This window comes from Balearica regulorum, chromosome 14, assembly GCF_011004875.1.
Source record: "Balearica regulorum gibbericeps isolate bBalReg1 chromosome 14, bBalReg1.pri, whole genome shotgun sequence".
NCBI classification, from domain to species: Eukaryota; Metazoa; Chordata; class Aves; order Gruiformes; family Gruidae; genus Balearica; species Balearica regulorum.
In genome coordinates this window covers 19,743,667-19,756,779 of record NC_046197.1, presented here as the reverse complement: position 1 = coordinate 19,756,779, position 13,113 = coordinate 19,743,667, and the positions used below count along the sequence as shown (strand labels likewise).

Below are 13,113 nucleotides of genomic sequence, written 5' to 3'. Positions count from 1 at the left end.
ATCGGCATCCGCGCCCGGCCGCGACCCTGCTGCGCCGCAGGGCTGGGACGGTCAGAAATCCGGCTGGTGCCGGTAAGAAACGGGCGCCCGGTGGGATTGCCTGGGAGCAACGCGATGGCTCCGCCGCGCCGAGCCCCCCCCCGGAGCCCCGAACCAGCCCCCCCCGTAACGCTGCTGCAAGATGGACGAATGCCATTGCACAACGCGCGCTGCGAGAGCCGGGCGAGGCCGAGGGTCGGGGTAATAGTTAATAGATCGGAAAGGGGAACGGCGATCCATCGAGCCGTGGGCGGGGGGGGCTGCTGTGGCGGCGGGGGGGGGCTGCTGTGGCGGCGGGGGGGGCTGCCGGGGGGCAGCGGCAGTGCGGGCCCGGCGCTCCCCAGCAGCGGCACCCGGTGGAAGGCGGGCAGAGCTGGGGGCAGCAGTGATGTGAGCCCCTCCTACCCACTGGCACCGCGAGAAAGAAACATCGGGCACAGCTTCAGAAAGCAAATGTGCTCCCAGCCCCTGAAAATCAGTCGTTCTCTGCAGCGCAGTATTTTTCCCAGTGGCGTTTACTCTGGGCAGCAGACAAGGGCAGCAGTGTCTGCTCCAAAGGAGCCCGGAGCAGCTCTGGCCTCGGGAGAGGAGCTTTTTATGTTCTGGTTTCCTGCCTGTTAACTATTACTGCTTTACACGTGACGCTTGGCTTTGCCTGGAGGCAGATACGCAGATTGCTGGTAAAGCCATTTCAGAAATCTGAGCAACGCTGTCATCTGCTGCAATAACTCGAGGGGCACTCACTCAGAAACACGGCGGTGTTAAAAATACACACAGTGCTTGAATTGCTGGAATGATGCAGCTCCCTGGAGGCGTGCAGCAAGGCGCCCGCTTAGGAATGGGACAGTTTGGCCGCGCAGAGCTGAGGATGCCTGAGCCAGCCGTGGGCGAGGGCAGGCTGGGGAAGCATCTCTCCGGCAGAGATGATCACAGGGTTACGTGGAAGGTAGAGGCACAGACCAGGGAGCGATCGCTGCAGCTAGTGCCTGGGGAGGAGAAGCAGATGGCAGCATTTATCTGAGCCAGGCAGAGATCCGCTGCTGCTTGGGATAAGGGATGGAGAGCCCGGGTCGTGCAGTAAATGGGGAAGGTTGAGATACCTCCTGCCTGGAGAGAGGCTGGAGGTGGCATCTCAATGCCAGGCCTGGGCCACCACAGAGCCAAAGCCGTCAGCAGTGATACGAGCGGAGTGGGAGCCGGGGGCGGCTGATTCCGGCAGATCAGGGGCTCGCAGGCAGCAGCGTCGGCCTGCCCTACCCTGCCTTGGGGCTGTGTAAGAACCTCAAACGCCTGCTTGGTCCATGAGGAAATAAGGAATTGGGAGTGTATGGTCTTAAGTATTAATGCAATCTTAATAATTATTCAGTCAACAGCATGTTTACAGAGGAATAATTTGCAGTGCTCATAAATAACTGTGGTTAGACTGCAGATTTAGCCTGTCAAAAGTAAGCGGTAGACATGTATGACATTCAGCTTTATTTGGTTTGCAGATGAATCCTTAATGTATTATAAATGTCACGTATTCAACATGAAAACACCATGGGGTTTGCTCTTGTATTGTGAATCTACATAAATTAGCAGTTACAGAAACACCTTGTGTTCCAGCCAGCTCTGCCACAGCACCACCAGCTACTGCACATAATCATGTTAGCCCAGAGCGACGCCGCTCTCCTGCCAGCCTTTGCTGGGTGCTCCCCAGAATGCAAACCCCACTCATCATCCAACATCAAGGATGCTTCAACCTGGGCACGGAGATGATGAAAACCGCACAGAATTAGGAGCCGGTAAATGGCTCGGGCAGTCACGGAGCAAATTCACTGCAGAGGAAGGACCAGTCCCAGTTCTCCCAAATGACCCCTCTGAAAGCAATCAGTGCATTTCACTGCAGCCTTCTGAAACACGCTTTCAGCTGTTAGATGAAGAGCAACGTGTGGGAAACGAGGTCCAGGAGGTTCCAGTAAAGTGAAATCAGATGCTGAGGAGCCGGCAGAGTAAAGAAGTACCTCCATCACAGGGGGAGAAGGAGCAAATCTCGGAATAGCTGAGAAACCACTTCTTGTGCAAATATTTTGTTCTTGTGCAAACGGATTTTCTAACGTGACCCAAACCAGTCAGGCAGGGGCTGGCTGGGGAATCGGCACCGACAGGCCGCTGAGATGCTGCAAGCGGCCCAGCGGCCATGGAGCAGCCGGTTCCTGCTCTTGTGCAGTCACATCACACTGACCCTGTGTGACACTGCCACCAGCATGGCCATGACCAGAGCTCCTGGTCTGCTCCGGGTTAGGGTGGTTACTGCCTGTGGCAGCTCCTCTCTCCCTCTTCTGCTTGGGCAAGGCTCCTCTGGAGGGGTCCTCTGCCTTGGTGGGACTACTGTCTCACCCTCCCAGTAGCCATCTCGAGAGCTGGGAATTAAGAAAACACATGATAATTTAGAATTTTGTAATTCTGTGCTGTTTGCGTAGCACTCGGATCATGTGGAAGCTTGCTTATCGATAGGGCAAAGCAAAATCCATTTTGTAAGTGTGCTTGCTGAGTTTGCAGAGTGTCCTCCAAGGGGCTCCGTGCCCAGGTGCCGGAGCACGTGTGCCACCCGGCTAGAGCGTGGTACGGCTGTGCTCTGCCCAAAGCCCTGGCCTTACACTCCTGCCTGCCTGCTATCCACCCTGGAGCCCGGTGATTGTGTCCTGTAGGGTCACATCCCACTGGACTGACGGCATCTGAGAAAAAAAATTATCTTTGGCAACTCTTGAAAAGACTCTTGACTGATTTCAGCCTTGCTGCTCTCTCAGCAGTGCAATGCATTTACCCACCGAGCAGTGCTGAGGATTGCCCGGTGCAAGGCTCACTTGAAAACACATTAATTTACGGGACATAGAGCTTTTAGGGGCAATTGTGGCCATTGCTTCCCAGTTCTTGGCAGTGGTGTGTGAACTTTTCCCCTCCTAAGCAGAGCTGGGCAGATAAGCTGCTCAGCGTGATTATTTTCCGGGCAATTTGTGATAGGAATCCCATAAAAGAGATGGAGCCAGGATGCCTGTAGCATGTGTGCGAGGAGTTGGGATAAACCCCCCAAAATGCACCTGCTCAAGTGGACCCAGCTTTTCTGAGACCATCCACCACTCACCAAGGACTGAAATCATTTTACCTGGTGCAACGTCACTCCGGTGACCACCTTGGCCCTGCGAGCTAACAGGGCACCGGCACACGCGGCCACCGCAGCTCTGCGTCGAGGCGTCCTGCCGAGGAGAGCAGGACCCGTGCCGTGGGGCAGCCCCAGCCTGTCCCGCTTCCCCGGCCCCTCAGCCTTTGGGTCAGGGCGGGCAGGGCTGTGTCCGAGCAAGGAGAGGCAAGGGATGTCTCCAAAGAGACGGGATGTGCCCGGGGGACAGGCTCAAACCCATCGCTGCGGCTTAAAGCCGGAGCAGCCTTTGCCAGGGATTGCTCAGAAGCGCTGCCCCCCGGGTGGATTTGGCTGTTCCCACCCAGGAACCACCCCACAGCGCCGGGAGTTCTCACAGCGCAGGTTCTTCTCCCATCCCGGTGGATATTTCGGTTTCCGTCACTAGATGGTGCAGGAGACAGGCGCAGCGCCCGGCTGGGTTGGGGCTGTCGCCATGTCCCCGCACCCCGGGCACCGTGTACCCCCTGCACCCCCTACACATCCCGTACAGCCCCAGGCACCCCCGTTCACCACTATCGACCCTATGCATTCCATACGTTCCTCTGCACATCGTGCACCCCTCTGCATCCCAGGCACCCCCTGCACCCCCAGATGCTCGGAACCGCCCTGGGACATGCTGCCTGGGGAGCTGGGAGTCTCCATCCTGAGGACGGATTAGACACCTCCCGGGAGAGATGTGGGTGGCTGGTGCTGCTTGGGGACAGGAGCGGGGAGCGGGTGGTCCCCTGAGGTCCCCTCCAGCCAGCTTTTCCAGGGGCGGTGCTCAGCGCCCCTCGGGTCAGCCCCAGCCCCACCATCCCTTGATGCCCCAGTGCCGGCAGCTTGTGTCTCCTCCAAGTCAATCAGCTCGGGGAGGACAGCCGCTTGCCACCTCCTGGCACCCCTCAGGTTTGGGAGTGAAGAACTAAGGTGTTTCTTCAAAAAGAAAAAAAAAAAAAAAAAGTAGTTTTTCCATTAATAAATCTAAAAGCCTGAAGCGTGCTTGAGCAGCGTCTTTGCACAGCACGAGCGCGACCCTGTGCGCATTAGCTGCCCAAAGCAGCAGTGCTGGCCACCACCCAGGCCCTGCCCACCAGCTCTCCCTGCACAAAGGGACTGCTTTAGGACTATGTAAAAATTCAAAATATTTAAGTGTCCCAGTGCAAGAAGCTGCTCCGGGGCTGGGAGAGCTCTGGGGGTGTTTCCTGCCAGCCTGCGCTTTCCTGGGGAGAAACCGAGGCAAAATAATTTGCAGGTAAGTTCCCTTACAGTCAGGGGCAGTTTTCTGTGTTTTATTATTTGTGTGGGGAAGATTATTTTTTTTTCCCCTGAAGTAATTAAAATAGCCTCTTTCACACGTGAGAAAGGGAGGAGAGGGAACTTTTCCAAAGAGCCTCTTTCCCTCTACCCTCCCCTCCTATGGCACAAGGACTTTTTTCCTAATAAAAAATGGACCAGCAGAGATTTTTGTAAGGTCCCTGGGGCAGCCATCCAGTAACAAAAGCAAAGTTAAACAGCTCCAAACAAAAGCAGCAGCAGAAAGGGGGTGTGGTGGTAGAAATAATGCCCGGCTAAGTAGGAAACTTTAATAATGATACATGGAAAAAGTGAAACAATTAGAACTTGAATCAGTTTGGCCCTGGTCCCACCTCATTTAGTTAATAAACGGTGCCCTTCATCACGTTTGATCTTACGTGTCTTTTTTTTTTTCCAAAGCAGCGAGGAGCCTGCAGGAGGCTCCCGGGGTTGGGCAGGTCAGACGGCGGCTGCTGCAGGGGCCAGGGCTGCCATGGGGCCAGTGGGGGTCTCGGAGGGGCCCCGGGGCTGCCCCGGCACCCTGTGTCCCCCTCTTCGGTCTCACACTGGGGATCGCCGCACGGAGCTCAGCCCTGGGGCTGAAACCTCACAGCAGCACTGGCGCAGGGCAGAGGGGCTGGGGTCTCGGGGGCTACGACGTATAAATACATCCAACATACCCCTGAATGCATACGTGAACAGAAAATCACTAATTGGAGAGTCATAAGCATGTTAATTATTTGAGTATGTTCACTAATTAGACATGGAGTTACACGGACCCAAACTGTATGAAAATCTTCCATGCCACACGCGGATCCTCAGAGGCTTCGTCTTTTTAAATATTTCAGGCACATACAAGCAACCATTTCCATATATGAACACTTCCCAAAGTAAACCTTTTAGATTAAATCTCTTGGAGGCGCTTAACTCACATTACTTCTGGCCTTCCCCCATGCCAGTGAATTGAATACCAATCAACGATTAAAACCAGAGCTAACGAGACTGAGCTACGTAACGTCCCGTAGCTGCTAAACCCCAGGGAACCTGCTCGCCCTCCCGGTCACCCCTGCTCCTACCACCCGTGGGTTCCCGTGGTTCGAGGGCTGCAATGATGGGGTGGGACAGGGATTTTGGGACCGGCTGTGCCCCCGTACAGCAGCTCCGGGCTCCCCGTGCCGGCTTGTGGGGAATGAGCCTGAGCAGTGCTGCAGCCAGCAAGGGGATTTTCAGGAGCGGTTTGCTCATAGCTGTACCGTGGTTTACATCATCCCTGGGGAGAAGGCTGTTTTCCAGCCTGGATCCCTCCCATGGTGATGGGGCAGGTGACATCCCCAGCCCGGCGAGAGGCTGGGCCATCAGGTGGGAGAAGCACCCACCCTTGGAGCAGCACCGTGGCCGGTTAACTGCTGCTAGTAAACCCAACTGGCTGCTAATAAATAATAAATAACAAATCCAAACGCTGCTAGTGACTCCATTGGCCGTATGCACGGGCAGATGGGGTGAAGCTCTGGACCATCGCAGGATGAGCTGGGTCACAGTGGCAGAGAGGAGCCGGGCACCTGCGGGTGTCCGTGTATCGGGCAGAGACACGAGGGTCCTCCCCACCTCTGTGCCCCGCGGGATGCGGGGTCCCAGGCAGGGCTCGCAAGGTAAAAAGAAGAAAAAAAACCCCAACAGCAACCCCCAAAACACAGGCCAAACCTCAAATGGGGGTCTCAATGCACAGTGCCCTCTTCAAAATGCTTTTTAAAGTTTATGCAGCATCCCCCTTACCGGATGCTGAGGGACCCCCGTGCGTACGGGTACGGCCCCGGGACAGACAAGGGCCAAGCTATGCAACACAAGACATAAAACCGACAATACAATTTTATTTTGTATTTCATACAAATGGCTCCCTACCCACGTTTTACAGAGTTAAACAGCATTACCCAGCGACACGGGGAGGCTCGCTTGCGGCCCCCCCAGACCCCACATAACGTGAATGAGGCGGCCCGTAGCCAGGCATCACCGTGCCCTGGGATGGGGTTGTGCGAGGCGGCTCCAGCTCCAAGCTCCGTGGGGGGATCAAATGAGTTGATTGCTCCTAAGAAAGGTTATCACGAGACAACTGCGTGGAAAAATTGATTTGTGGGAACTTGGTTTCAAATTAAAAGAAAAGGCCCGTGGCCCAGCACTCCCAGTGCTGTACTGGTCCAGCAACCAGGAGAGACCACCACGGATGCCCCGCCAACAGCCCGCTCGGTTTGGTGTTGGAAATTCATTAATTGTTTCGTTCCCCTCCTTTTCAAGGTGTTCCCTGTGCCAGGGCTGCCAGACGCCCGGCCTCCCCCCAGACACAGCCGCCACGCAGCTGGAGTCGAGCGGGGGACAAGAGCTGCAGAAAGTGACACACAGCCCCAGCGGGCAGCCGCGGGGCCATTCGTGTCGTGAGTTCTCCATCGCTCAGCCGAGCTGCAACCAGTCCTGGGTTTGGGTGACGCCTGAGCTTCAGAGCTACGGGCACCGGAGCTGGGCCCGGGTTACTGGAGGAATTCAGAACAAATGTTTCTGGCGATGGCAAACCAATGAGCCCCAAGCAGAGGCCTGTGACCAAGGGCAGTAACACTTCCCACCTGATTATTGTTAGTCTCCTCATCATTTACAGTTGTCCAAAGTACTTCCCTTCAGATGATCCAACCTACCAAGCAAGGCTATGTAAATACAAGAAAAACTAGGCTCAGCACTGTGATAAAAGTTTCCATGTGTTTCTTATACTTTAACAATTAAAAATCCTGACGGCAGAAGGAGGGGGAGGTGGATGCTCTGGTGCTAGCAGAAGGCGCAGGGCCAGCATCCCTCCGGCTGCGAGGCGGTACCCAGCCGGGATGCGCGCTCGGGCAGCCCAGCCCTGCCAGGAGGCTGCCGGACACGGGGCAGGAGCTGCTGCAATCCCTACAAGACACCACACGGAAAGGCCTAAATGCAGCCATGTAACACCCTAAAATCCTTATTCCCTCTGGGACGCAGAACCTGTAGGAAGAAATTGCGTGCCCAGCCCCGACTGGGTAATGCTCCCAACCTTCCCCCAGTCCCAGATTTCTCAGCCCCGTGCTATGGGGACCCAGAAGGGGAAGGAGTGCTTTGGCCATCACCACATCTCTTATTTTCCTTTTCCAGGAAGGGGAAGCGAGCACAGACATTTCTTTTTCTCCCTTACCTCCTCCCTCTCTCAAGTGAGGAGGAGGAAGGAGGCTGTCGCAAAGCGGAACGAAGCTCGTGGTACCAAACACACGGCTCCTACCACCACCCGCGGTGGCACCCGGCAGCTGGGTGACTAAATTCTCTCTCCTCCAAACACTAACATGAAAAAAACCCAAACCAACCAACCCACATTTCTCCAACGAAGCAACATCCCAGGATCCTCAAAAACTTTTCCCCCGTCAAATAAAATGGACGCTGGACCTGGCTAAAAGCACAGCCTGGGGATACAGGGATAAACCGGACCCCGGGGCTCACAGCTGCTCGGGGGGATTTTATCACCACCCCCCTGCTGCGAGGCAGACCCAGATGGCAGCAGAACGGGGATCTAGAAATAAAGGACTACAAAAATATAGCAAAAGCTGGGGAAGAGTCAGAATGGCCAAAGCAAGGACAGCCCTGGGGTGGGAGGTGGGAATAGCTGAGGCGGGCTCCGTGCTGTTTCAGTGTCCTTTAAAGGTGCTGCTCGGGGGATTAGATGACAGAACAACTGAGTTCGGAGTGAAAGGAGGAAGAAAAAAAAAAAGCCTCGTTGCATGCTCAGGGTGGAGATCTCTCGGGGAACTTGGATCGGTCTGTGTCAGCCTCAAACTGCAGTGCCCTGATCCAGGGAATTTCACAGCAATTACTGTTTTAAGAGACCACTTTTCTTCGGCACATCTGCTGGGATGGGGCTGAGCCGGGGACCCCGACCCACCGGTACCACGTCCCAGACTCCTCGGGGGGTCGGTTTTTAACCACCGGGGCAGCCGGAGGGCAGGAGATTAAGGTCAGGATATAGGAGTCAGCTTCTTTTGCTAAAGTGCCTTATTTTCTTTGAGCTTTTAAAACATCTTCCTTGCTTTTTCAGAAGAAGAGAGGGGCAAAAAAAAAAAAAAAAAAAGGAATACTGGTTTTATGCTAAACAAAATAGAGAATTAATCAATATTTACACAGATCTTGGGTAAGGTTATGGCACAGACTAATAACCCAACACAGCAACCCAAAAAGCAGAGTGTCAAAAAGAAGGGAAAAACCTGTTGGTATGCTTTCAACACCATCCCCCGGAGATCCCAAGTGTAAACGGTTTTATCTAGGAAAAGGCATTTTAACTTGGGCTTTGGTAATCGGGGTTGATTACAGCCACATTGCGCAGCCGGCGGGGAGGACGTGGGTGGGCGCACGGCCGCCCGACCTCTCCGGAGCACAGCCCGGGTTTAGACAAGTTCAACCTTAGCGTTTGGATAAACAGCCACCACGTCATATCCCTCGGGGGGCTTAACCCTCTCCTTCGCGTGCGTCTCGCAGTACAGCTGCTCTTCGATGAAGAAATACCCTCTCTGCTTCAGGTTGAGGCCACAGTCGTCGCACATGAAGCACTCGGGGTGGTAGAGCTTGTCCCGAGCTTTGACGATCGTGCCCCTGGCGAGAGATGGGGAGAGCTCGGGTGAGATGGGGAAACAGCGAGCAGAAACGGCTTTTCCTGCCGCCTCGAGTGAAATGGCGTAAGCGAAGGAAAGCGGCACGCGGGAGCACGTAAGGGTGTTATCGTGGGTGCCCATCCCGACATCTCAGCCCACCCAAGGTGCAGCTCCGTGGGAAGGGATGCTCCGTTCCCGTTTATCCGCACCCCCTCTGCGGCACCGCTCCACGGCTCGATGCAAAGCTGAGCCTCAAATATCTACGCTCAGCCCGGATCTGAACAGCGGGAACCAGCAGCTTCCACTTGCCGCTGGCAGGGCCGGGGCCGTGTGCGTGCAGGCACCGCGGCTTTCGGAGCGGAGACCTCAGCTCGCAGCACCAGCAAGAACACGGTTACAGGCATTTGCAGAGCAGAGGACTCTAAGCCAGCAAACCTGGCTTGAGCAGAACGTAAATTACAGCAGAACATAAATTACAACATGATGAAGCAGAAAAACGCCCATATTCTCTGAAATCAGACCCAACATCCATCCGTTGGAGAGTAACTCTTCAACAAACAAAAATAATCTGCAGACCTCTTCTACTTGACCCTCTTCTCCCTCCATAAGGCAGCGAAAGAGTGCGAGCGCTGCCGGCGCTGCTCACAGTCCCCGGGCAGTTACTACGATAAGCAGGGCAGAAACCATCCCATGAATCATCCCTGTTTTGCTGCAAGATTCCCTTAAAAGGGGCAATCCAAACCGTATTCCTCAATTCCAGGTTTATATACTGTTAGCAAAAACCAGAAAGGGATTCGAGGTATTCTGCTATAAATTGTAACCCGCACGCCTGGCAGGACCCGACCCCGCCGCGTCCCTGCGTTACCGTCCCCACCGAACCGGGGGCTCCGGCGAGACGCGACACTCACACGATCCCGTTCCCGCAGCGGGTGCACTCGGGGAGCATCTGGAGCCCGGACATGGCACCGCCGAGCTTTGACACTGGGGACTTGATGTTTCGGGGGTTGCTCAGTTTGTCGAGTTTTTCACCTGCCAAGAATTTTAAACAGACACAGACTGAAAATTTGTCCTCTCAGGGCTTTTATTTTTTCTTCTTCTTCTTTTCCTTAACGAGTCAGATGAATCTCTGCCCGTCACAACAGAACCTGCAACTTGCTTGGAAGGAATTAAAAAGCAAATAATGAGACCAACGACCTCAGGAGTCACACGGCGGGTGGGTTTGCAGATGACCGCAGGACGCTGTGCTGACCCTCTGCTCGCCCTAACGACCCAGGGATGGTGGCAGAAGCCCTTGGTTGTGTCAGCAGATCATCTATCCACGTGTTGTGATCGCACCAGCTCAGTATACGTACACCGCGTCAAAAGGCAAAGCAGTCTTGCTCTAGAGATTAGAGGTGAATGAGGCTGCAATGCTATTTAGCGAGTTAAAGATAAATAGCAAACATCTCAAAAAAGCTCCAGAAAGAAGAGGTTCTATCACACCAACGTTTCGGGTGCACTTGGTAGATCTACCACCAGTCAAGGAGATAAAGATGAAAGCTTTTTGGAAAATTAGGCAAATTAAAATAAACGATAATAGAATTACATGCATTTTTCTTCTTAGAACAATCATTTAATAAAAAATAATCTAAACTAATCTAAACCAAAACATTGTGATAGAAGATAAGGTCTTCTGGGGCACCAAGTCTCCTTTCACAAAAGGTCCAACTATGGGAAAGGGAGCAATGAAAGATTTGTGCCTACGAACAACATTGTGGCAAAGTTTTCAGTGTTGCAGCCCGCCTCCCTACAGATCATCTATCATCTGCCCTCGCACTTCGAACAATACAGACGCGCTGGCTGCCAACCACTGGGACGCTGAAAAGCCTCCAGCGTCCCCTGCATGGTTTTTCACAGCTCACAACCGGCCAGGGTGAGCTTCTCTTTCGGGTACGTATTGATCTGTGGTTCCTCTGCGATGGCCTAACGTGACAGAAAGGAAAAGCTCATGAAAAAGGACAATATATTTTACTCCATCAGCTGATACAGTTCAGCAAAAAAAAAAAAGCAGAGGAGGTCCTTGGATGAACAAAGCCATTCGTCAGCGTTCGGGCTTCCCATGCTCCCTGAGCTTCCAGGGTGTTTCAGCCCAGGGTCAAGCTCGAACACGTGCTTAAAGCCCACGATGCCCAGGAGGTCTCAGGAGGGGCCCAGGCACTTTCTGCCCCAGGTGTCCGTACGCGCTGCACCGCTTTTGGAAACTTCCAGTTGGATTTTCCTCTGAAGCGCCCCCCACGGCTCCAGGAACATCTCTGCCTTTCCTAAAGGGAATTGTTAGTACCTGGAGCTGGTGCATCATTGCTGGTGGTCGCTCACCGGTCCCGTGCAGGTTCACACGGTACGTTTTGAAGCGCGTTGCTGGGCAGAGCTTCCTTCCACGGAGAGACCCCCGCTCCCCCGACCGGCACGTCTCGGGAGCGCCCGCTGTCCTGGGCTCGGCTGGGGAGGAGGGAGCAGCCCGACGCCGACCCCCCGGGGTGACCCTCGGGACGCGCAGGCATCCTCGTGCAGCAGACCCCCATCTCCAGCCGCAGCCCTGGCCCAGACACCAACGCTGCCAACAGTTCCAGCCAAGCGAGTAAACCCAAAAGGACTCATTTCCCACCAAACCCCACTTTCCCAAGGTATAACACAGTGTTTGGAGATGCTGAGAGCCTCGATACGTGTGAGTGCCTGCCCAGGAGCGGACCGGGGCTGCTCCACCCCAGGGGTTCTGCGAGCGCTTGGCCAGCCCCAGCCAAGCTCGCCGGTCGAATCCTTCCGCTGCCTTGCTGGGAACAAACCGAAACAACTGCTCAAGCTGTTGGCTTCCCCCAGCGCGAGGTACGGCGTGCGAGGACCAGACACGCTCATCTGCCAATATTTAACAGTTAAGCTGTCACTGTCTCTTAGACAGAGCGCTTGGATAAGCTGCTTAAAAACCAGGGGGAAAGAGATTTTACAGCAAAACGAGCCCTGCAGAGAGGGCTGCTTCCCACCTTCCCAAACGAGGGATCATTTCCTTCTATTTACCAGCCCACAGTCTCATTGTAATTTATGGTCCTTGGCAAAGCAGCGAGAGGCTTCAACTCCACAGTCTTAACCATTGCCATCCGCGTCTGCGGCTGCAGCACTCATCCTTCCCCTGCCAAGGGCGCCCACGGAGGCGGCTGCTGCGATTCCTCCCGCCTCCACCGGATCCTCAGCACGAAGCTCCTTACAGGCGCGGGATGGGGCTGGCGACGCTGAAGAAAATACGGCTTCCAGTAGAAACACCTTCCGTACAAAATGGGTCGTTGCCTGAGACACCCAGCTCCTCAGGAGAGGAGATCTTGACTGTAAAAGGACAACGCACAGCGGGCTCAGGCACAAACGTGTAATTTTAGGCTTAAGGAAAAAGGCGCAGGGGTGGAAGCTGTAAAACAACCTCGCAGGAACACTCATGGGGATTTCAACCGCGCTGAAACATCGCAGAGCTTTATGCCAGGAGAGATGCTTTTCACTTAATTTCTCATCCCTCATGAAATAAACACTGCCAGCACCGTAACGACTGAGGCACGAGCAAGACCGCGCCTGCAGCCAGCCACACATCCCCTCTGCCCGCGGCACAGCCCAGCCGAGGGGGAAAGGGTCGGTGGCAGAGCCCCGGGAGGTGACCGACCGACCGCTCCAGCCCGATGCTGGTACCCACCAGCAGCGTCTCAGCCCCAGGCTCCCAACACGCGGTGCTGCATCAGCGACGGGCCGGTGCTGAGACGCTGCCGGGGCGAGCAGACATGCAGGACTGGCTGGGATGGTCCCAGGGTCTGGGGACTGTCCTGGCACCTCTTTGCTCTCCCGTTCCCCCAGCCCACATCCTTTTCCTTCTCCCTTCCTCCCAAAGGGCAGCGCTGGGTTTCTCCCACCCCAGGGATGCAAGGAGAGGCAGCAGCAAATCGGAAAAGCTTCAATTTTGTTCCCTTT

General features: G+C 54.9%; 1 protein-coding gene across 1 annotated transcript in view; it reads right to left on the bottom strand.

Moving 5' to 3' along the window:
* Positions 1 to 6,343: 6,343 nt before the first annotated feature.
* Positions 6,344 to 13,113, bottom strand: part of PDLIM4 (PDZ and LIM domain 4) — a 52,039-nt gene continuing 45,269 nt past the window's right edge. Inside the window, exons 6-7 of the mRNA XM_075766683.1 lie at positions 10,041 to 10,161; positions 6,344 to 9,133 (exon numbers count right to left, since the gene is read on the bottom strand). Coding sequence (XP_075622798.1) covers positions 8,929 to 9,133; positions 10,041 to 10,161 — 326 coding nt within the window. The 3' untranslated portion in view covers positions 6,344 to 8,928. The remainder of the gene's footprint in view (positions 9,134 to 10,040; positions 10,162 to 13,113) is intronic.